We start from the raw sequence: 24,038 nt of genomic DNA on the forward strand, positions 1-24,038 counted from the left end.
TCCTGTACTGGCAGGCAGCACCACCTGAGAAACCCTGTATTTTCTTGAGTTCTCAAAAAGGAAAATGACAGTTTTTATTACCATAAGCTACTAACAATACTTAACATCAGTTAAAGACAGGATGAAAGACAATTTTGGTTTCTCACTATCATAGGTCAAAAGCCATTATAGGAAAAACGAGTACAACAGAAGCCACCACAGTAAAAAAAAAACAGCTCTAAGCACAGTCACTGAGTATTAACTGCAGCCAAAATACCTCAACCAGGACTTGCCTGGTGGTCCCCTGGTTAAGAGTCCACCTGCCAATGCAGGGGACACAGGTTCGATCCCTGGTCCGGAAAGATTCCACATGCCAAAGGGCAAATAAGCCTGTGGACAGCTGCTGAGACCCTGCTCTAGAGCTCATGCTCTGAAACAAGAGAAGCCACTGCAATGAGACGCCCTTGCACCACAACTAGAGAGTAGCCCCCCGCGCAGCCACAAAGACCCAGCAAAGCCAATATAAATAAATACTTTATGGGGAGGGAGGAGGGAGGAAGGTTCAGGATGGGGAACACATGTATACCTGTGGCGGATTCATTTTGATATTTGGCAAAAACTAATACAATTATGTAAAGTTTAAAAATAAAATAAAATTTTAAAAAAAAATGTGAAAAAAAAAAATACTTTAAAAAAAAACTGTTTTAAATGTTGATCCAGGGCAGAAACCAACACATTATTATAAAGCAATTATCCTCCAATTAAAAATAAAATTCTTTTTTAAAAAGGTCCATAAATGGTTAAACAAACAAAAAACCCCAACCAAAGATTTGGATTGTTCCCAATATTTTATTATAATGAAACTGGATCCATACATGACGACTCTTGTGTTATTTCAGCCGTGTCGTCTTTTAAGGTGGCAGGCTATTCCCCAGTGCAAACACCATTTCTTAGTAATTATTAATTTGCTGATAAGCCCAATCATTCACACATCCTTATCAGAGGCCTCAGAGCACTAAAAAGTCAGGTAAGCCATGAGAATGTTATTGAAATCCGGGAAAACCATAAACAAGGGGCTCAGGAAGGAGACACAGCAGTAATGGTGATGAGGCTCCTGGAGCCTTTGCTCCATGAGTGTCCCCTCCCCACACAGAGCAAGTCACCACACACAAGGGGACCAGAACGTAATGTCACACAGGTTGTCACGTCACCGTAAGGGGAGGCCTAGACAAAGGCTCACAGAAGAAGATGGTCCTGGGCCCCTCTGCTCCCCAAGGCCCTCCCGTGTCGGGTGGAAAATGCAGAAGTGAGGAGAGGGAGGTGAGGGCCTGAGGTAAGGTGACGGGGAGCCAGCGGTATGTGATGAGTGCTCTGGCACCCAGCCCCCAGGGTTTCCCCAGCACCTCCCCAGAGAGGGAGCTGGGGCTCCTAGAGGTGTTAGGAGGTCTCCAGCCCTAGAAAGACAAAGTACGATCATCAGGCCTTCAAAACTTGAGAAACATCCCTCTCCTTTATTTCATGACTTAGTGTTTTGATTTGCTTAGGGGACCACAGTAGGTCAGATACAGCTCTCAAAGACAGGGATCTACCACCCATTCTTGGTGTCTGGATATGCAAAGCCAGCATGTGAAGCTGTGCACAGCAGTCTTCCCGTAACAGGCAAAGTGTCACTGTCCTTTATCAGGTCACGAATCAGGTGACTCCAGCCTGTGTCTCAGATGCACACAGGTGCAGCCCCAGCAGGCGCTTGCGAATCTGCTGGCAGCTCCTGCTCAAGCCTCACATCCTTCAGGAGTCGATTACCCCACCTCTCACAGCGTGGCACTCATCCTCCTCCACCCTTCTCTTCACTGTCTACTGCTTCTGTTCCGTTTCCTTCTCCTTCATACCTCCTAATACGCTACCTACATGTTGTTGTCTGGTTCTCCTTCTGGAATGGAATGGACAATGTAGGAAGCTCAGTCAATGAAAACGTAACTGCCAGAAGCATCCAAAACATAAGCTTCCCCTTGAGGAGTACTGACTGCTCCCACACTTCTTTTAACCAAAAGGCAAACTGCGACTTCATCTCCAGCCTTCCCACGCCAGGTCTAGCCTTCAAGTCCCTCAAAGGAGAGCTCACATCTGTTCCAGATGAGATGCCATGGCTAATAGACTCCACAGCAGAACAGCTTTGTCTGGAAAGGAATTCAAAGATCATCCAACTTCCTCCCTCCCTAACTAAAACCACTGAGCTCCATGGAATTCAGAGCCTCATGACACAGCTGTGTTGCACCCCTCAATCACTGCATTCCATCCAGCTAACAACTTGAACAGTCCCCCTGCAAGGCTGAGTTGCCACACAGCCACAGATGAAAGGCTCTCTTTTCACTGATATTGCCAAAAACAATCAAACTGACAGTGCACCATCCCCAAAATGAAGAGGTAAGAAGGAAAAGTTCACTCCTGGAAACAGGACAGAAAACAAACGCATGGGCCCCCTTCTTCCCCTTTCAATACTGTCTGAAATCAAGACAGCTTTCTCTGACCAGAATCCAGACGCTCCACATCAGTCCGCCACAAAAGAAATCTACGTGATCACTGTCCCCCTGGGATGCTCAATACAAAAATAAACCTTAAAATATGGTCTACTTCAGAGAATCTAACCCAGAGGAAGGCGTACAATACAGAAGTATCTAAAAGCGGAGATACTGACTAGCTATGCTCTAGCGTCTCCTCTCCTATAAAACAGGGTTTAGTGCAGCGCCTACCTGCCGGACGGGGATAAGACTTAAATGAGACATTCCCTGTAAAGCCTTCAGCATGAAACCCCTCAAACAACGTTAGCTATGATTACAGTGTAGAACTGGGCTCGACGAATGTTGTCTGAATAAAAAACACGTAACACTTTACAAAACTGTATCATGACGGAGAACAACCCTGTGATACTGAGCAGAAGTGGTATCACCGCTGAGCCCAGGAGGAAACCACCTCGCAGTCGGAGCCAGAGTCCGAGAAAACAAGTTAGGCTCACAGCGGAAAAAGGCTTGAACGCAATTCGCTCAACGCGGCTCTTGGGAGCGGGGAACAAGAACGCAGGGGCAGTGGGCAGGGCACTGAGAGGCTGAGGGAACTTTCAAAGAAAAGGGCGTAAGAGGCCACAAGAAGGAAAGCAGACGGAGACCTGTTTGGGCCAGCGGCAGCCGCCTCAGCCGCTGGGAAGGGCTGGAGCCCCGGGACCAGCCAGCTGGCCGGAGCTGTGGCCGCCGCCGACGCGCCTCCGCTTTTGGGGCTCGGGTTCGCGCATCTGGTTCCCTCACCCGCTCCCCGCGCCGGTGGCGCACGTGGATGGCGTCACCGCGGCGTCGAGAGCGACCACCGCCCCCGCCGCCCGGAATCGGCGGGCTGCGCCTCCCCGCTCACCTGCTGAGTGGTTCCGAGCGCCCGAGCGCCTGCCGCGAACGTCCTGCCCCCTCGTGGGCCAAGGCCGCACCGCCACAGCAAGGCGAGCGGCCCCACCACCGCCCTGCTGCCGGCCGCCGCCACCAGCCGCTGCGACATTCCCCCTCAGACCTCGCGCCGCTCGGCGCGCGCACGCGCAGTGCAGCGGCGAGTAGGTCATAGGGCACCACACCTCCAGCGGACCTCGGGGTCTCGCGCATGCGCGGTGAGGCCAAGGCGCCTAGGTGGGGACCTTGCCTCAGGTGTCTACTGTCGGACCTGACTCGGATCTGAACGTTTGCGCCACCTGCACTACGGTGGCAGACGCGGGCAAGGTGCTGAGGAGACATCCTTTAGACTTACTTTAAATCTGGAGTCCTCCTTGGGAAGCGGCGTACACCACCCCGCCTGTCCGCCGACTCCTTGTGGTCCAGGTACAGCGCTGGGAACCGGTTCCCGAGGAACCGAAGATCCCGGGCGGCGTGTGCTGTGCGGTATTACCGCCCCTCACGGAGCTTTGTTTCTGCTTCAGGGAAACCCAGTCCTGCTGTCCAGGGATTAGGCCGCTCTGATTGACTCCCTGGAACCCAGAAGGAACCGGCCCTGTCCTGGGCTGTATCGTGGGCCGGCCTGTGCTGAGCCGGTCACGTCCCCGGTGTAGTCATCCTGCGCCTCCGGGAAGCCCCAGTTTCTCTTCCCCAAATTCTGCGAAGGGGCATGGAGTAACCACAGGCTTTCTCGCCCCTGAGACTGCTGTGGTTAGTACACACCGGCGGCAAAGATGACTGGGAAAAGGTCCCTAAACGCCGCAGTCATCCGGAGTGCCAAAAGGGAAAGGAAAGCAATCACTCTCGACGTGAAGTTAGAAGTGTTAAGACGTTTTGAAGTGGGTGAGAAGCTCAGCCAGATCGCAAAGGCCTTAGGCCTTGCTGCCTCTACGGTGGCAACCATCAGAGATAATAAAGACAAAATCAAAGCGAGTTCACAAATAGCCACTCCTTTGAGAGCCTCCCGGTTGACTCGCCGCCGAAGTGCAGTCATGGAGACCATGGAGCGGTTGTTGTGCGTGTGGCTTGAAGACGAGAGCCAGCGAAACGTGCCCCTGAGTGTCACCGTTATTCAGAAGAAGGCCAAGAGTTTGTTTGATGACTTACAGCGTGAGCAAGGTGAAAGCTCTCAAACAGAAAAGTTTACTGCAAGTAAAGGGTGGTTTGTGAGATTCAAGGAACGCCACTGTTTGCCCCACTTCAAAATGAACATCTCAGCTCCTGCCAAGAAGGATGAATATCCAGAAATACTGAAGAGCATCATTCAGGAAGGTGAGTACACCCCCCAGCAAGTTTTTAATGTGGATGAGACAGGTCTTTATTGGAAAAGAATGCCTGAAAGAATGTTTCTTTCAGTAGAAGAGAGAGCTGAGCCAGGATTTAAATCATCCAAAGATCGCTTGATGCTGCTTCTTGGTGGCAACGCAGCTGGGGACTTCAAATTGAAACCCCTATTGGTGTACCACTCAGAAAACCCCAAGGCTCTGAAGGGGTACTCCAAGCCCAATCTGCCCGTGATTTGGCGCTCAAGCAGAAAGGCCTGGGCAACCAGGAGCATCTTTCATGAATGGTTCACATATTTTTTTTGCCCTGCCATTGAGAAATACTGTGCCCAAAACAACCTGACCAACAAAGCCCTGCTCATCTTAGACAAGGCACCATGCCACCCAGTCAATCTGAACGATCTGTCTGATACTGTAAGAGTGGAGTATCTTCATGACAGCACAGCTGACTCGATCCAGCCCATGGGTCAAGGTGTAACCTCTGCCTTCAGAGCTCATTACCTGAGAAGGACTTTTGAGCACATCCTAGAAGCAACAGATGGGGAGGATACAGCAGAGATCAGGGAGTTCTGGAGAAACTACAGCATTGTGGACGCTGTGGACAACATCGCAGTAGCCTGGGGGGAGCTCAGACCAGCAACAATGAACAGTGTGTGGAAGAAGATTTGGCCTGAGTGTGTTCAGTTCCAGAGTGCTTCCCAAACAGATGGCATTGCACAGCTTCAACAAAATATTGTGATCCTTGCCAAGAGTGTGGCTGTTGGAGAGGTGGGAGAAGCTGATGTGGACCAGCTGCTGCAGTCCCATGAGGAGGGTCTCTCAAATGAGGAGCTGATGCAGCTGGAGCAGGAGCCCGCAGGAGAGGAAGAGGAGGGTGAAGAGGCTGCCCCTGCCCTGCGCCAACTAACCACACGGGAGCTGTCAGCAGCCTTCTCACATTTTGAGGCTGGCTTGCAGGTCCTTACCAGTAACAGCCCTGATGCTGCGTGGAAACTGCAAGTTTCAAGAGAAATCAATGATGCAATAAGCTGCTACAGGGAGCTGTACAGTGAGAAAGAGCGGTGCTCCAAACAGCTCTCCTAGGTGACCTCAGTGCACAACACACTCCACGGCAGGAAGACCAGACACAACAGGGCAACCTCCTGGGTGACGCCTGGCCAAGTCTTGGCCTCCAGATGTTTAACATCCTTGGAAACCCTGCTTCTGGTACATTCATTTTGACACTAAAGAACATCACATCTTGTTACTGAAATTGTGCTTAAATATGTGCTTTAAGAAGATTGAAAGAAAAATCCAGGAAAAGTTATTTAAAACACACGATGAGACCAGCCCTGCTAGACATTGAAACACACTATAAAACCTCTGATTGAATCAAGGAGGTACTCAAACGTGTAGAATACAATAGAAAGTCCAGAAGTAGATACAGATAGGTTGTTTTTTTTTTTAATAGTGCAGGACAGCTAGATAAAATTTGGCAAAAGCTAATTAGTTCACACCTCACAGCATACACAGAAATAAACAGATGAGGGATTTGAATCTAAAAGCTGAAACAATACAAGTGCTACACAACCCACGGATATATGCCTCTTCCCCATGGGTGGTCAGAAAGATCTTCTGTAACTCAAAGTCCAGGTGAAATTTAAGATTAATCAATTTGATGATATGAAAATGTAATAAAACTTTTCCAAGAGGATAAAAGAGGACAAACAGAGTCAAAGGCAAATGATACACTGGAAGAAAATTTCTCACAGATAATGAGTTAATATCTCTGATATGTGAAGAACTCATAAATATTGAGAAGAAAATACCAAAAACCCCATGGAAAAGTAGGCAAAAGATATAATTCATAAGCAGGTAAATTAGTGCTTCAAACATAAGAGAAGTGCAGATGAAACAACACTCATACCATTTCTCATTATTCAGATCAGCAATAATCAAAAGTATGGCTACATACTCCACTGGTTAGGCTGTGGGGTCAGAGGCACCCTCATTCACTGCTGGTTCTAACACAAACTTGTACATCCCTTACAGAAGAATATCAAGCACTAATACAAAATATATTTATTTTGATTTAACAATCCCACTTTTAGGAGGATACACTTCCAACAAAAGAAAATACAGATGCATGGATTTTGTTGCAGCCTTGTTTGTAACTTCAAAACCTAGGAAATAGCCTGAAGAGTCTCATGTAAAAAGTCAAATATGAAATGGCGCTTGTACACAACGGAGAGTTAGACAGTTGTAAGTGATGATAACTACAATAATAAGAGAACAAGGAAGAACTCAACTGATGTGGAGTGGTTTCCAGGATATATTATTAATAGAAAAAAAGCAACATCAGGAGTAGAGTATGCTACCTTTTGTGGAAGAAAGACAGGGAATAAGAAAATATGCATACATCATACTCATTTGTACAATAAGAAACAAAGGTGGGAGAAATCAGACTAAAGAGATTGGTTCCAGAGGTGGGAGGAGATATAACTTTTGTACCTTTTATGAAGTTCTGACTTTGGGGACCATGTTAATATACTGTACAAACAAAAGTAAACAAGGATGGGGAAGTAAAGCAGTGGACTACCTGAACGGAACCGTATTTCACAGGAACTGCACACCCACAATGAAGAAGCAAAAGCAAGTACTTTTTGACTGTATGCCCTCGGGCTATAGACAAATATTAAAGGCTCGTGAGTAGCCTTGTTTCTCACCAGCGTAAGTGAGCAGTCCCAAAGGTGCTTTCTGTGTACTGTCGGACTGAGCAAATAAGTGTATTCTGGATAAGGGAGCCAGCTTTCTCACTGTCGAGCAAGGAAATAATAAACATGAAAAAGGGAAAGAATGACTTGTGTTGTTTTGAAATTGGAAGTTTCACTGTGAACTCATGGTTTTTAATGTTTATAGACCAAAAAAGAAATAGATAAGGAGTACTATTTCCACACTACTGAAAGGACCTCTGGGCAGTGATCAGCCCAAAAGTGAGCACACCCAACTATCACATCCGTCCTCCACCAGAAGGTCCCAGGGCTCCTTGGAGAGATGACTGGTGTCAGGGCTGGGACTGGGGCAATTACTAACTAAGCCTGGAACACTTTCCTGTGCTGGAAAGTAAGAAAGTGCCTAAAGAGTGCCAGGAAGATGTCAGTCAGCTGGGCCAAGTGGACCAGAGCGTTTTGAGCAGGATAGATGACAAATTGGACCCACCCACCACTTTGGTGGGTGGAAAATCCCACCAAAAGGGCAAAGCCCGAGTCCAGTCAGAAAAACCCACACTGAAGGAAAGTCTTCAGAATAATTTGTCTGTGATTTTCTGTGTCAGAGTCCTGAACCCTTCCAGATTAAAGGCTAAAATGACATGGCAACTAAGTGGCTGAATTTGAACACGGCTTGCTGTAGGCTTTACGGCCGGCATCCACGTGAGCATCCTGATGTCATGGCCACACCATAGCTGTGGGAGGCATATCCTTGCTGGGGTAACACAGGAGCACTTAGAGGCAAAGGGGCACCATCTGCAACTTCCACCAGATGGTTCAAAAGAAAGTGTGTGGAGAAAGAGTAAGGCAAATGGGGAAAATGTTAACATTCACGGAATCCAGGAGATGGGTACCTGGGAATGTGTTTGCAGCACTTCTGTAAACCTACAGCTGTTAAAAGTTTAAGAAAAACTCATCCTCGTACCTGAAGTGGGTGGGTGGAGACCGCATGCTCCCTCTGACACAAAGTGTGGCTTTAGTTGTTTGAAGTGGAGGTGCTAGCGTGGGCCCACAGACAGCCCACACACACCCTTCCCCCACCCCTTTGCCGCACACTCCTGATGTTTCTTTGAGATCATCCTCAAAACCAGAGGTCGTATCTCCAGAGAGAAATGTACATACACAGAGGTTGGAATGTCATTTGGGAGGGGGTCTTGGGTTCTCCTGAGCTCCAAGGGCCCTTTCAGTGAGTCAAACTTGAAGACCAGAAGTGCTTCTGGGAGCTAGACCTGGGACCGGCACTGCCTGCATTGAGTTAACGTGACAGTCTTCCCTCTGGGAGGACTCAGGAGAGAGGACGTAGGTTCTGTTACAGAGCCAGACTGGGCTCAGCACTTCCTGGAACCCAAACAACCCCAGAGGGTGCTTTAGTGCAGCCTACAGAGGAGGTGTCAGCACACTGAGGCCAAGGTCAGGTGCCCCATTTACACCTGACCCTGTGGGAGGGGCCTGTGGGCTCTGACTAACCCTGCAGCAAACCCCGCCCTATCCCCAGCACCCAGCCCATACGGCTCTCCTGGGAGGCCTGGCCATACTAACTGGTTCCTCTGGGTTCTGGCTACTGTGACGTGGTCTCAGAAAGACCTACACATGATTCTGTTTAAAGAATCTGTCACCCAGAAGGGGGAGGAGGAGAAGACGTGATGTGAGAGGAAGTTTTAAAAAAAGAGTCAACTTTGCCCAACAAATGGCTACTGACATTTCTTACGGACACAGTGACTGTAACTGGAATAACACAGTGCTGATTACAGAGTCCATTTGGAAGAAGCCAGGATCCCTGGGACAGAAATGCGATGCCGCAGTGAGACGTATAGATGTGAGGTGTAGGAAGAGGGCGCTTAGCCTTTAACCCCCTAGACCCAAGAACGGGAAGCAGGGTGGCCCCATGTGGACCAACCCCCACACTGACACTCTGAACAGCCCAGCACAGTCGGAGGGTGGCCTAAAGTCCCTGGGCAGGGCTTCCCTGGGGTGCAGAGGGGCAAGGAGGGGTTGGCACTGTCCTTACCCACCCCCCACATTGGCTCAGCCAGCCTCCCTGTGGGCCAAGCCTCTCCTTGCACTTCCCAGTCAAAGGTGATGGATGTCCAGGTGACTGCCTCCTGCCCACCAGCCACCCCAGGTGTCAACAGCCAAGCACAGTCCAGGGCAAGGAGAAGGCCAGCAAGGCTAGGGCAGCCTTCCCCTGGATGGTTCCCACAAATGCATCTTCCCCACTGGGTCAGTCCTCCATGCCCGGCTCCCTTTGCCGCTGGTGGCAGGACCTCCCACACCCCATGAGTCCTGCCTGGTGCTCCCCTGAGCAAGTATTTCCAGTGCCTGATCTCAGTTCCCCAAACAGAAGGCCCCGGTTGGGGGGGTCTCCGAGTGATCCGGAGCCCTCCATAGGCACACTTGGGCCAGGTCTACTGTCCCCTAGCCCTCTCACCTAACCTTGACCTGCCAGGGGCACAGTCCTGCCCAATACCTGGAAGCGCACTTCCTCGCTGGGTGGGACCCCCTCAGCCACCCAGCATGAAGCACCAGAGTGAGCTGGGCTGGGCCAAGGCAGGGGCGGTAGGAGGTGAGATCTCCACAGCAGCCAGTAGCCGCTGGAATGGTCCTGCTGGCGAAGGCCCCAGAGAACCCGGGGGGCAGGGGCAGGGCCCTCGGGAGACAGGGATGAACACAGCCCCAGCCAGGGACAACCAGGGGACCTCAAAGAGGCAAGGGGCTGGGGGAGGGGCCTCCAAGTAGAACCCATACCGTCCACCACAGGTAAAAGTCAGGCTAAGACTGCATCCTCAGTCTTGTCGGCACTCCCTGGAAGGCTTCCAGGATTTCCAGTGTAGCCAGGGCCCAGTAGCCTTGGTCCCAAGGTGGGCAGGGTAGGGTGGGGGGCTCTTGACCAAAGGGGAGGTGAGGGATGCTCCCCACACCTGACCCTCAAAGCTCTGCAGTGGAGGAAGGGTACACGTCCTGGCCCTCACAGCAGCCCACCCAAAAAACAGACGCCCCAAGCCCCAACACGCACTGGGGGACGGTGGTCCTGGTGGTGCTGGCTCAGCAGTCGGGGGGTCCAGGGGCTAGACCCTAGGTCTCCAGAGTATAGGAAACACCTTGACTGTGGCAACGGCCAGCAGGACAGACAGGCCTAGAAGGGCTTCCATCGCTCAGGCGTCCAGGTCTGGACCAGGCTCCCGGAAGAGCGACTGCTTCCGCAGGGTGAGGCGCGCACACCTAGGGCATGTGGTGGAATTGTCGTAGTAGCAGTCCCTGGGGGAGACAGGAATGGCCGTGAAGAGGGGGCTCCACAAGCAGAATTGTAACCCTGAGTCTTCACAATATTCCTTTAACAGACGGGAGCCTGCAGCAGTCTCATCCAGGTGTGCCAGCCAGGCCTGTATCCCATACCTCTGTATAGACATCCCAAAGGGCCACACCTATCACCTGGTACCCTCTGACCCTCTTAGTGACTCCCCTCCCTGACCTGTTCCCACTACCATGTAAAGCACCCCCCGCTCAGGGCTCTGTGGAGGTGCACATGGTCCCCATGGCAGCTTAAATTTTTGAAGGGGGCACAGAAACATTTGACAGGACACCTCACAAACTGCCAGCTCAAGGTGGCTCAGAGTTTCAACACTTTGTGCTACAGTCCTTACTGAGACCGCAGTCCAGCTCTGCTGACCAATGAGGTTGAGGGTCACTCTGAGAAACAGCAAGGGCCAGGAAAATCCAGTGTGGACAGAAACGGGGTGGTGGGGTCCCATCTGAGCCCAGTGTGACAAGCCATGTGGGCCCCACAGGCACACACCTACTGATAAGTGTACTTAAAGAGTTCACATATCTTCTTCCCACTGCTGTGTATCATTCTTCCAAACATCCACAAGGCTTTAGGACATAAATGCTTCCATTGTTGAACCTAAGTACTTAATAAATAAAACTGTTGGGTATTTCTTGTGGCCTAGAGATGTTTGGAAAAAAAAAAATCACAAAAACTAGAAAGCTTAGGAAGCTCCAGCCTCAGTAAACCTAAGTCCCATTTGAAACCAGGTGGCAAAGGTCAAGCCCCAGCCTCTCCCCACCTGACACTCCCAGCACTCTCTCCCACACCTGTCATCTACCATCTACGGAGGTGGACGCTCACACAGACCTGTGGAAGACAGCAGAGCAGTCGGCGCACACGGATGTGTGGCTGTCGAAGGGGAATAGCACATCTCCCTCCCGGCAGAGCTCGCACACAAAGCCCTTGGCCTGGCACCGCTGCGGGCAAGGCGGGGAGGTCAGTGCCCACTCCCAGGTAGGGGGGCACATCCTCCCGAGCCGCCCTCCCGCCTCCCCACCTGGCTTGTAGGGGCCCACCTCACAGTCCAGTTTGATGTGCTTGGCAAACAGCGTGTGGGTCTCAGCCAGTGAGCAGCCCAGCCGGCCCGTGTGCGTGTCCAGCAGGTCCTGCACCGAGTACATCTCATCGTTCTCCACAAAGTGCTGCCGGTCCTGGAGCTGCAGGCACAGCCATGTGACCCCGGAGCCACCAGGCCAGGGCCCTTGCCTGACCAGAGCCCTCTTCCCAGCTTTATCTTGTCCACACATATCATCACACAATACGCTGCTTCCTACTCTTCCTGCCGGCCCAACCCGGAGAGTGCACTCCTAGGTGAGGGCCAGGTCCCGCCCACTCTGCTCCCCAGGATCCAGAACACCATCGGCCCGCAGCAGGCACCCAGTGAGTGCTTGCAAACAAGTAAGTAGGTGGGCCTCGAAGTGTTCTGTGGTTGGCCATCCCTGGGTCCACTCCATGGAGGCTCCCGTGAAGGCTGCAGGGTGACAACCCACTCTCTCAGTGCTTCTCAAGCTGACAGAAGCAGGGAACACTTTTGTGGGTAGAATGCTTTTGTGGGTAGACTTGGTGTTCCCTGGGACAGTGTGGAGACCCTCTGCTGATGGCACAGCACATGCGCAGTGTCAAGTCTTCCCCTCACGATCCTGGTCTGTTTCCTGCCCTCCTGGAGGGCCCCTTCCCCACCCCACCCCTCCTCTACCCCGGGGGGCGGGTGGACTGACCTGCAGGAGCAGGCGCGCTGCCATGGCCTCCCTGCAGGTGATAAAATATGGCTTCATGAGCAAGATATCCTGGCGCAGCTTCTGTGGACAAGAGGGGCAGGTGGGCATCTCTGGCCAGAGCAGGGGCTGTGCTGGGCATGTCTGCATGGCCAGTGGGGGTGAGGCAGGGCTGGCTTTGTGGGAAGCTTTGTCACTTTACAGTCTGGGTCAGTAGAGGACCGTAAGTGCATTCCCGTCCCCCCACAACAGTCCCAGCTTTGAGGCCTCCAACCGAGCTCAAGGTCAAGACACAGTTTCCCCACCAGGCAGGACCCTAAGCTTCCATAGTGCACAGTTGCTCCCCGCCCAGCTCCACATGCACACACACACACCTTGGGAGCGCCTGAGCTTGCATCAGACTGCCCAGTTGAACCCAGATCCCCTGCTCAGCTCAGTGGCCCTGTGCCTCAGCTCCTCCCCACCAAGTCCCATCCCTCTCCGCACCCACCTGAGGCACACCCCACCCCGCCCTCCTGCTGAGTGCCAAAGAGAGGACCCCCAGTCACACACAGCTCCTCAGAACAGCGACCAGATGTGGCTGGGCCAATGTGAGGCTGCTCTTGACAATACACACTGGGACGCAGTCTAATACAAGACAGAAACGCCACACGATGTGTCTCAACAATGTGCACGAAATAAAAGACATCACTGAGATGAACTTCACCTCATTTTTCTACTGTGGTTGCTACAAAATTTCAAACTGCCTCTGAGCCTCGTGTGCTATTTCGTCGTATTGTGACTGGACAGTTGCTCTAGCGACTTTAACTTAAAAGGCAGTGGTGGGGGGGGGGGGTGCGGGGGGCAGCGACACAGGTGGCATCTCCTCACACAGCTGCGAAAGTGGAGCAGGGTTGCCCCACGCCCGCCACTCCACTGTCTTACCCGGATCTCTACCAGCTCCTCCACATAGTTGAACAGCAGAGGATTGATCTCCCGGAGCCGGAGCACTGGCCTCGACATCATCAACGCCAGGTAGCGCATGCTGCCACGGGACACCTGGGCCAGAGGGGCGGAAAGGTGGCACCTCTGCGCTCCGCCCCGCCCCTGCAGCACCGCCGCCCTGTCTCGGGCCCCGCCCCACTCTGCCCCACCCCGAGGCCCCGCACCAGCCTGTGCCCTGACCCGCCCCCGCAGCCACGCCCCATGCCCCAGCGCTCTGCCACGCCCCCGGCCACACCACGCCCCCACCCAATCCCCAGGGCGGCACCCCTCGCTCCCCGCTCTCTCTCTCCGCACCTTGCGCGGCTCGAAGTCCCAGTTGTGCACCACACGCGCTGGGATGACAGCCAGATCGTTCCAGTGGCAGTGACTGCAGTAGTACTGGCCAGTGTAGTCGCACTGCCGGGCCTCGCTGGGCACGCCCCCTGTGGAGGAGATGTTCCAAAGTCAGGAAGACCTGAGAGGTCGCCTCCCCCAGCTGCACCAAGGGTTCCCCACCGCCCGGCCCCGCCCCTGACTCGTCCTCTTCTAAGTCGCCCCGCTTCCCGTTTCTCATCAGTAAAACGAGACAGTAGATGGGGAATCCCTTGAGTCAATGTCAGTATGTTTCTAGGAAGGCCTGACACACAGCGTGTGAGTGCAGTGTGGTCTTCCCATGGGGTGGGTTTTCTGTGATGATGCGGTCACAGGAGAGAGACTAGCCCAGCCCTGCAGGGACTCCTAGGGGAACCTTGGTCAGGTTGGGCGGGCGTGAAAAGGTGCCAAAAGCAGTCCTTTTTGGCTTCCCAAGGAGAGGAGCTCAACTGCGCATTCCTCCCATTTACTCACGCAGCTGATGGCAGGGCACCCTGCCCAGGACAGCTCCCCTCAGCCCTGCGCCCTGCCCAACTCCCACCCCCCACCCCGGGGGCACTCACGCAGAGAGATGGGTGCTCGGCACTCCGCACAGCGGTAATCCTGGCTGTCCAAGCCTGCCTCAGGGCAGATGTTCAGCTCATACTCGGCCTGGTGGCTGACTTTGGACCGCACACAGGGCTTGGAGATGAGGTTCAAACACTTGCTGTGACAGCGGTAATAACACCCTGGGATGGGGGCCCAACAGCATGCCTCTTAGGAGGAGGGCCACTCTGCAGCCCAGGCTGACCTTCAGCTTCCGGGACCCCCAGGGGGCTCCACTCAGCTTCCCAGATCAACCCAAGAGCCTCTCCAGGTGCCACTGCAGGTCCCCAAATGTCCCCATCCCAAGCCTTGCCCTGAAAGTACGTGCACACCTTTCCCCCAATTTCAGACTCAGAAGTCCAGGGGCCTACCAGCCATGCCCATTGGGATACCCAAGGGGATCAAGGCCAAGCCATGTAAGTGAAACCCGGCTCTTCCTACCCAAATCCACCACAGCTTCCCATCTCAGATTTCAGGGACTCTGTCTTTCAACCTCCTGAGACTACAAACTGGGAAGTCATCCCGACTCCTCTCTTACACCCATGTCCAGCTATAGCTGCACTTGGCCCTTCTCATCTGAATGTCAGAGTCTCACCCTAGTCAGAAGGCCATCATTTTCCCTCCCCCATGCCATACTCAGCTCAGCAGCTGGAGTTAAAACCTAAGTATATCCACCCACATGGACCCAGTGCACTTAGAGAAAAGCCCCCTGCCACCTCTGAAGTACCTCTATGCCACGCTGCTCTCAACTCCTCATGAAATACACTGGACACACACTGACCACAGGCCTTTGTACATACAGCTCCCCTGCAGAAATGTTCCTTCCCAGATATGCTCCTGGTTTGCCCCTAACCTCCAAGCTTTTTTATTAAATGTTACATGAAGCCTTTTCATTTCACCCTAAAATAGCAGCACCCCACTCCCTGACATGCTTGTGCCCCCTAGCCTTCTTCACTGTTTCTAACACACCACATTACTGACTCATTTGATTTCTCATCCAGAGCAGCACCTCCAATACAGTGATGTGTCTCTACAATGTCTAGCGGGGTGGCCACCAACCTTGCATGGCTACTGTGTACTTGGAACATGCACAGTACAACCGAGGAGCTAGTTATCTATGTTCAATAATTTAAATTTGAAGAGTCACATGTGGCTAGTGGACTTGAGCCCAGTGAAGGCAGACACCTGGGTCTCTCATCTCTTGCTACACCCACCACACACTACCAGGTTCTGCAAATAATGAGGACACGATAGAGAACCCCTCTCCCCAGAGACCTAGACTGCCAGCCCAGAAGGGCAGTCTGGTTTCCGCCCACCTGTGCAGGTGTACCAGGTCTGAATGAGGCCCCAGATGACTGTGTTACACTTGTCACATGTCTGCTTCACACTCTTGCTCTTCTCCTTGTAGAAGCGGTGCTCGAGAAGGACTCGAATGTTGGGCTCATCCTCATTGGGGTCCTAGGGAGGAGACCAGGGAAGGGTCACAGCTCCTTCTGGACACATGAGCCCCTTGACTGCATCTCCCAGGCACCACATAGCAAAGGTTACCACAGACCCCTCCCTTTACAATAGGACAGGGTGCCCGGTCAGGCCTGGTCCACTGAGATTACAGACCACCTCTGTTCCTAGTTGCTGCACCAGGGCCACATTAGGGCCAAGGGCACGTGAGCAGTACTGAGGGGCTCTTGCTGCCCTCCCTGCTTTGTTTCAGCTGGCTGAGAGCAGACCCAGATTGGTGGAAGCTGTCCTGGACTTGCCAGAGAAGAGCAGAGCAATAGAAAAGCGGAACCTGTGGTCTCCAATGCCAGTAGCTGCCAGATAGGCCCAGGGAACCCGCAACACATCCATGTGAGTAAATCTACACAACCAACTCCTTTAAGCCACTGTCTTTCGGGCTGTCTGAGCCCATACCATTGCCTTACCTATATTCTAATGAAACTACCACTGTCCAAAACCCATGGACTCATGAACCAGACTCAAGGACTACATGACGGACCCCAGCGGTTATTGGCTTCCAGGATCCATGACCCCTTCTGTTGTCATCTTCAGGGAACCAGGCCACACTCTGGGTCATGTGGTTCAAGGTGGGACTAACTCACCCACCTGCTTCAGTAGGTGGACACATGACCCAGGACTACAGGCAGGATCAGAGCTGGGTTGAGGGCCCATCACTCCCCCAGCCTCCAGTTCAGCTCTGGCTGCTGGTGAGGGTGGACTGGCACCTACCTTCAGCTCCTGAAGCTTCAGCCGGAGATGGATGAGTCTCACCACGGCGTCCTTCTGCTTCTCTGAGTGCTCTGGAAGGTCCAGGATGACCTGCTTGCACTCCTGGATGGCCTGCCGCAGCTGCTGGACATCAGACGCCAGGAACAGGCCCTGCTCACGTGGAGGGGGAGCAGTTTGGGGACAATGATAGTCAGATTGTGTGTCGTTGGGCCCAGAACAGATCTCCCCACCCATCTCGAGCCCCGATGGCCCAAAGACTTGCTCAATGCCCAGGACCGTCAGCAGCAGAGGCAGGCCCCAGGCCACACCACCTGCCCACTCTCTGGACCTGTCCACCCATGGGCCTCTGGAGACCTAATTCATGGTGTTCTTCAAAACACAACTTCCCTCTTTTAGAAATCCAATTGCTCTTCTGGCTGTGCTATCTCACTTGCTTCTACAGAACTTCCTCTTGGATGAAATCAGGGGAAATGACACTTGTTTGTCAAGAAGGAGAGGAAGTGGCCTCTGGTTCAATCGCCAAGCTCAGAGACACCCCTGGCTGCCACCTGCCCTCAGGCCCAGCACCTCACAGGCTGACCCGAGCTCGGGTCCAGCAAAGCCCTAAGCTTGGGCAAGGAGACAGGCCAGGTGTCAGAGCTAGAGGCTGGGGCCCCAAGAAAGGGGGGTCACTGCCCGCAGGAGTGCAAAATAAGGGTTCAAACACATAACTGAGAGGAGTGTGTGTACCTACAGAATGTAAAGTTAAAGGCCACATGACCAGCAAAATGAACAGCAAACGAGAAACGGGGGCTCAGGCGAATCTTAAAGTCCTATGTGAATGTTACCATAGCATCTCTCTCAAACAACAGTTGGAGATAGTTTGCAAAGATTTTGAAACTTTAAAGGAATTATTAGAGCCCTTTAATTAAAAAAAAAAAAAAAAAAAAAACACCCCACAAGGTTTTCATGGAACAAAACCTAGCTCAGACAGGAGTGGCCCTGCCTAGCTGAGCAGGTGGTGGTGGGCAGTGGCCGCCCTCGCCTTCACCCTGCAATGGACCACAGGATTCCCCAGGACCCCAGATGGAGTCAGCCCCCACATCTGCTTTGTAGTATCCTGCATGGAGGGGAGAGAATGGCTGCCCAGGAGGACAGAGCCCAGGCTCCCAAACACCGCATCCAACCCATTCCCACAGGCCGGCACATAGGTATAGGGTGGGAGCCGGGTGTCACGCAGGCCTCAGACTCCACGCCTAGGAGGCCCGGCTGAGATGGACATGGCCAACTCTTCAAACTCGGGGAGGGTGGGGGGGGTGGGTCACCTTGTCCACCCACAGACCCTGAACCTTACCACGGGGCGAGCGAAGTGGTCCTCAGACAGGCCAAGATCCATCACACGCTCTGGGCAGCGGAACTCTGGTTCCCCGGGAGGCAGCTCAGGCAGGCGTGCTGCAGCGGGGCAGGTGGGGAGGGTGGCAGAGAGATGAGTCAGCCCACCACCCCAGGAGGGTGCTGCGGAGCCCTCAGGGAACAGGGAGCCCACAGAGGTGCCCAGGGAAGCAGGTCTCTACTCTGGGGTGAGCCCTGCGTGCACCTGCAGAGGACCCTGTGTCCTCGTGGCGACAGGACAGAGCCGTGCAAAACCAGGGTTACAGAAACATGCCGGTTTCTAAGGCTCACAGCTTGGGTGTGCATCTGTGGACTGGAGGAGGACCTCTGAAGGGCTACACGCTGGAACATGGGAGCCCCTGTGTGGACTCTGGCACCCTGTGGGCTCAGTCTGCAATCTCAGGGCTCACATCCTGCTGACCTCTCACCCTGCAGGTCTCGGCTCTGAGTTCACACCCCAGGTGTTCCCCGAGGGGCACCTGCTGTGTGCGGCCCCTGGGACATGGCAGACAAGACAGTGACACATCCCTGCCCAGGGGCGTGTTCATTCTCCTGAGGATGGACCAGGGGGAAGCAGTCTGAACTGTGAAGAAGCCACCTGCATGCCCCCAGGGAGGAACCACCTGAGGATGGGGGCTGGTGTGAGCAGGGCAGACCACCTACACAACCCCACCCCCCGAATCCACCTTGAGAAGTAATGCCCGGGGCCTCCTCGCCAGCCCCCTGCTCATGCTGCTGCTTGTTGAAGGGGTTGAGATGGACCTGCCGGAACCGGGCGAGCTTCTCGTCATATTCCATAGCACCCCACCTGCGGACAGCCGGGAAGAGCAGAGGTGGGTGTCCAGCACTCAGGTTCACTGGGGTCCCCTTCCCTTTTCAAGTGCCTGAGGTATCAGAGGGGAGACCTGGCCCCTCTCACTTCCCGGAGGGTCCAGGCCAAATATCCCCACACCATGGCCTCCCCCTCAGAACCCCTCCCCAAGTCAGCTCAGCCCCCACAGCTGGCCCCTCAGTGACAGCAGTGATGCCCAAGTCACCGATGGGGCAGGCAGGGCTGGGGGTGCCCAGCCAGACCTCCAGCACAGAGCCCCTTTGGTCCCGTGCACATCGCCTGGCCAGCCAACACTCAGTGTCTCCCTCTTGCCCGGGACCCAGGGTGCTCCTTCCCTGTCAGAGCACTCAGAAAGCCCGGCCAGCAGAAGGCTCAGTGCTGATGCCAGGGCTCAGGCCTGCCCTGCCACCTGCAGTGTGGCCCAGGGCAGGACCGACCTTAACACTGCCCTGTGGAGAGGCCTTCTGAATGCTGTATGACCACCATGCGGCCTGAGCCCACGGCTGGCCCCACACCCCGGGACCCAAGGGCACAGGCAGCTAGTGCTGAGCTCACAGCTGGGAGCTCAGCAAACCACAGACATACAGGGCTGGTGGCTCCTGAGACAGAGGCCCACACTTAACTAGCTGACCCACATTCCTTAGCTTCTCTCTGCTCCAAGGACAAATGAGTTCACAGGAGGCTGAAAGATGTTTTCAAAACTTTGTAGGAAGGACATGGACGTTGGCTATGCTCTGCTGACACCTGGGTTGCAGTCTGAATAATCTGTAATTATAAAAGGCAATCCTATGACTCCTGTGTGCCCACACACACACTGAAAGGAAAACTGAGCCAGCAGCGATGGCCCGAGGCCACCCTCCACCCGTAGTGTTGCCCTGCACCTGGGTGGGGACCCCCACACCTCTGCGGGACCTGTCTGCCTCTAGAGGGATGTGGGTTGAAAATTCTGGACCAGTAGAACTGGCACCTGCAGACCAACTACCTGTTGGTCAGAGCAGGGCAGGACATGGTGCCACGAACCCAAATCCCTATCTCCCTTATAACTTGAGGTCTCTGGGAAGCTCGCAAACTGTTCAGCTCTGATGCCCAGTGCCTCACCAGATGACAGGAACCACAGTGCCCAGGGAAGCCTCCAGAATGCAGGGGAGACCCAGCTGTCCCCATACTCACCAGCCCCTTCTTCCCAAGTGGTGAAGAATCCCTGGGCTGCTCACCCCCAGGCTTCATTCAACTGAGACACAAATAAACTTCTGTTTAAACTACTGTTACCAGGAGGAGGATTTCTGTCTCTTGCAGCCAAAACAGATCCATACTAATGACCCCCAACAGACTGTGATCAGCAAGCAAATTGGCCCTACTCAAATCCACACTCTATCAGCTCTAGCTGTGTGACCTTGGGCAAATGCCTAAACCTTTCTGTGCTTTTGAGCTGTCATGTTTCAAGTGGGGATAATAATAGTATCCGCTGTAAAGAGTTACTGTCTAAACGAGACTACAAACTGGAGAGTAAGCACAAGTGCATGGCAGTCAGTCCAGCCCCCAAAGACTGGAGGGTCAGGAGCCACCCCCATGGGTCTCTCCTCAGAAACCTCTCAGCATTTTACAATACAGCCAGAGGCATTAGAGAGAACAGGATGACATTCCTGAAAAAACTAGAAACAGACTTGCAATATGATTGTGCAATGCCACTCCCAGGCACACATCTGGAGAAAACTGAAATTCAAAAAGATATACACACCCAGCATCCATCAGAGCACTATTCACAATAGCCAACACATGGAAAGAACTTACATGTCCATCAACAAATGAGTGGATAAAGGTGTGGTACAAATACACACAATGGGGAGAAGGAAATGGCAACCCACTCCAGTGTTCTTGCCTGGAGAATCCCAGGGACGGGGGAGCCTGGTGGGCTGCCATCTATGGGGTCACACAGAGTCGGACACGATTGAAGTGACTTAGTAGTAGTAGTAGTATACTGTATTGGTGTTTTGCTTTCTGGCTTACTTCACTCTGTATAATCGGCTCCAGTTTCATCCACCTCATTAGAACTGATTCAAATGTATTCTTTTTAATGGCTGAGTAATACTCCATTGTGTATATGTACCACAGCTTTCTTATCCATTCATCTGCTGATGGACATCTAATTCTTTAAAATCTCTTGCCCTCTGATCAGCAATGGGGATTTGGTTTTTTGGAACATGAGTCCAGCTTCTTCCCAGGATTGTCAGCTTTCCCAATAAAGCTATCTTTGCTTTTACCCAAAAAAAAAAAAAAACACACACACACAATGGAATGCTGCTGCTGCTGCTGCTGAGTCGCGTCAGTCGTGTCCGACTCTGTGCGACCCCATAGACGGCAGCCCAACAGGCTCCTCTGTCCCTGGGATTCTCCAGGCAAGAACACTGGAGTGGGTTGCCATTTCCTTCTCCAATGCATGAAAGTGAAAAGTGAAAGTGAAGTCGCTCAGTCATGTCTGACTCTTAGCGACCCCATGGACTACTGTAGCCTACCAGGCTCCTCCGTCCGTGGGATTCTCCAGGCAAGAGTACTGGAGTGGGGTGCCATTGCCTTCTCCGTCACAATGGAATATTAGCCATAAAAAAGAATGAAATAATGCCATTTGCAGCAACATGGATGCAACTAGAGATTCCCACACTAAGTCCAAAAGACAGATACCATAGATATCACTTAAATGTGGAGTCTAAAATATGACACAAGTGAACTTATCAGCAAAACAGAAACAGACACACAGATGTGTCAAGAAAACAGACTCGCAGTTGCCAAGTGGGGGGGTGGGGGTTGGATTGGGGTTATGGGGTTAACAGATGCAAACCATTATACAAAGGATGTATAAACAAGAAGATCCTACTGTATAGCACAGGGAAATATATTCCACATCCTGTAATAAACCATAATGGACAAGAACATGAAAAAGATATCTATATCTGTAACAGAAGCACTTTGCTGTACACCGGAAACTAACACAACATTGTAAATCAACCACGTTTAAATTTTTAAAAATACATAAAATGCACACGTTCTTAGGCCTTGGTCAGAAAGAAAATAAAACATGGCCTGAGGAGCTCAAAGGCAGTAACACTGCTCAGCTGCCCTCCTCTGGGATACAAGCCCTCCAGGAAATCGCATCTCTCATTAAGCTCCTGATGGGTAGGCCAGGCAGAGAGGCCATGGATGAGTGAGTGACTGGGTAACCTGACCTCTTTCAGCCTCAGTTCCTCTCCTGCCAAAGTTAAGAAAATTGCATTTTCCAGGGAGAAGGGGGTGCCTGGAGCAGCCAGAAGGGGTCCTAATGCAGGGGCCCAGCAGACAAAGTGTGCAGCCACTGGCTTAGAGGAGAGCAATAGCCACCCTCACCACCCGACCAGGTTCACCCACATCTCACCCACATCTCAGCTCTGCACCCCAAATTCAGGCCTGACCTCAGACAGGAGCAGGCCAGAAGGTGGACACTGAGCAAGCAGCATGCAGGACACCCACTAGTCCACTGTCTCCCCTTCTCCAGAGACCTCCTCTCACCAGGGTCAGGGTGAGGAGCCCACGACTTTGCAACTAGAGGACCCTGAGAACAAAGCCCAGCATCTCTCAGGCCCTGAGGAACACAGGGCTGAAGCTCAGATGTGCCCAAACCAGCCTTGCCCGTTCTGCTTGTGACACAGCCACCAGAGGTCCTGTCCTCACCCGGCTACCACCAGAGGTCCCTAAACTTTGCACCAGAGGGGACAGGGCAAAGGTGCACCCTAGCTGCTCACGGCCATGAGGAGGCCTCCAGGACCCCACCGGGAGAAGGGCCGATACTGTCCCTTTAAGGATTGCTTGCCACTGAAGCTTGGCAGCGCCACCCCCACCTCTGGGTGACGCCACCCCAAGAGGGCCTCCCCCACCCTCACCCACAACAACAGCAGCAACATACACTCTGGGGACCCTCGCTAAGTGGCTCCGCACAGGGCCAGCTGTCTTCCACCACACCCCGTCCGTTTAAGAAATGAGGAAACAGGCTCAGAGTGGTCCAGCCCCAGAGCACCGTGGCACAGCCGTGGGGTCCCTTCTGCCCTCTCGCATCCCACAGACGCGCGCGGTGACAGCTGGAAGGGGTGACAGTGTGCCCGAGGACGGCCTTCCCAGCTAGACCCTGACAGAGCGGGATCGGGGCCGCTGAGGTCCCCAAGCCCCTCTGCCCCCAGGTGATCGCCCGGGAGTCTGAATCCTGCTTTGCGCCCGGGCCTGGGCCTCGGCCGGGTTCCTCGCCCCCTACGCCCCGGTGTCCACTTCGGGAGAGAGGCTCCCCGGGCTCCGGGGCGCGGCGGCCCGAGCGTCCGAGTCCCCGCCACCCAGAACCCCGCCCGCGCCCCTCCCGCCGCTCACCTGACCACCGCCGCCCCGGTTACATTGTAGCCGCCCCGCCGGGCTCGTTACAGCGTATCCATCGCCGCCCTAAATACACTGTATCCGCCTCGCTCGCTGCTGCCTCCTGCGGTCGGGAGGCTCACGACACCGGCGGAGTCTGCGCGTCCCACTCCCGGACTCAGGCCTCCACCCCCAGTCCAAGAAATGGGTGACCCTTCATGCCAATTGTTGAAGATGGTGTGAAATAAACTTCACGCTTCATGGAAGACAAGGAAAATTTAAACACGAAAAATTTCTTTGCTCTTTACCCGCCTCTCTCCTCGCTGTGCATCTGATCTGCATTTATGCATCTGCCAAACCACCCCCATCAGCAGAAACGCCTCCTGGAATCCAGCACATCTGCTTAAAAGATAAGGTCACTTCCTGAACTTCTTTGCCAAAAGGTTCTTATAGTCAAAGCTGTGGTTTTTCCAGTAGTCATGTACGGATGTGAGGGTTGGATTATAATGAAAGATGAGCACCAAAGAATTGATACTTCCAAATTGTGGTGCTGGAGAAGAGTCTTGAGACTCCCTTGGACTGCAAGGAGATCAAACCAGTCAATCCTAAAGGAAATCAACCCTGAATATTTAATGGAAGGGCTAATGCTCCTTGGAATCTGAAGCTCCAATACTTTGGCCACCTGATGGAAAGAGCTGACTCATCAGAAAAGACCTTGATGCTGGGAAAGACTGAGGGCAGGAGCAGGGGACAACAGAGGATGAGATAATTGGATGACATCACCAACTCGATGGAAATGAGTTTG

General features: G+C 53.2%; 3 protein-coding genes across 9 annotated transcripts in view; 1 reads left to right on the forward strand and 2 right to left on the reverse strand.

The window, feature by feature from the left end:
• LOC113875392 (AFG3-like protein 1) overlaps positions 1 to 3,558 on the reverse strand; it is a 23,859-nt gene extending 20,301 nt beyond the window's left edge. The window contains exon 1 of one of the 3 annotated variants that reach the window (XM_027513715.1): positions 3,382 to 3,558. In XM_027513715.1, coding sequence (XP_027369516.1) covers positions 3,382 to 3,519 — 138 coding nt within the window. In that variant the 5' untranslated portion in view covers positions 3,520 to 3,558. Of the gene's footprint in view, positions 1 to 3,142; positions 3,274 to 3,381 lie in introns of those variants that run through there. The other 2 variants (XM_027513717.1, XM_027513716.1) reach the window with 2 other exon arrangements.
• A 17-nt stretch (positions 3,559 to 3,575) lies between these two features.
• Positions 3,576 to 7,351, forward strand: CENPBD1 (CENPB DNA-binding domain containing 1). Its single transcript, XM_027513718.1, has one exon. It carries the CDS (start codon positions 4,181 to 4,183, stop codon positions 5,810 to 5,812), a length of 1,632 nt encoding a protein of 543 aa, XP_027369519.1. The 5' UTR covers positions 3,576 to 4,180; the 3' UTR covers positions 5,813 to 7,351.
• On the reverse strand, positions 6,551 to 23,368 carry DEF8 (differentially expressed in FDCP 8 homolog). Of its 5 annotated transcripts, none has more exons than XM_027513730.1 (12): positions 23,252 to 23,368; positions 18,720 to 18,841; positions 17,996 to 18,093; positions 16,663 to 16,812; positions 15,753 to 15,894; positions 14,415 to 14,579; positions 13,795 to 13,922; positions 13,441 to 13,554; positions 12,520 to 12,600; positions 11,818 to 11,958; positions 11,609 to 11,718; positions 6,551 to 10,731 (listed from the first exon to the last, which is right to left on the reverse strand). In XM_027513730.1, the coding sequence occupies exons 2-12, from the start codon at positions 18,829 to 18,831 to the stop codon at positions 10,629 to 10,631; spliced, it is 1,344 nt and encodes a 447-aa protein (XP_027369531.1). In that variant the 5' UTR covers positions 18,832 to 18,841; positions 23,252 to 23,368; the 3' UTR covers positions 6,551 to 10,628. The 5 variants fall into 5 exon arrangements, with proteins under 5 accessions (XP_027369531.1, XP_027369534.1, XP_027369533.1 ...); XM_027513733.1 differs by having other exon boundaries at positions 6,768 to 10,731; positions 12,520 to 12,597; positions 23,252 to 23,357; XM_027513732.1 differs by lacking the exon at positions 23,252 to 23,368 and adding an exon at positions 22,800 to 23,195 and having other exon boundaries at positions 10,629 to 10,731.
• Between the last annotated feature and the right edge of the window lie 670 nt (positions 23,369 to 24,038).

This window comes from Bos indicus x Bos taurus, chromosome 18 (genome assembly GCF_003369695.1).
Source record: "Bos indicus x Bos taurus breed Angus x Brahman F1 hybrid chromosome 18, Bos_hybrid_MaternalHap_v2.0, whole genome shotgun sequence".
NCBI classification, from domain to species: domain Eukaryota; kingdom Metazoa; phylum Chordata; class Mammalia; order Artiodactyla; family Bovidae; genus Bos; species Bos indicus x Bos taurus.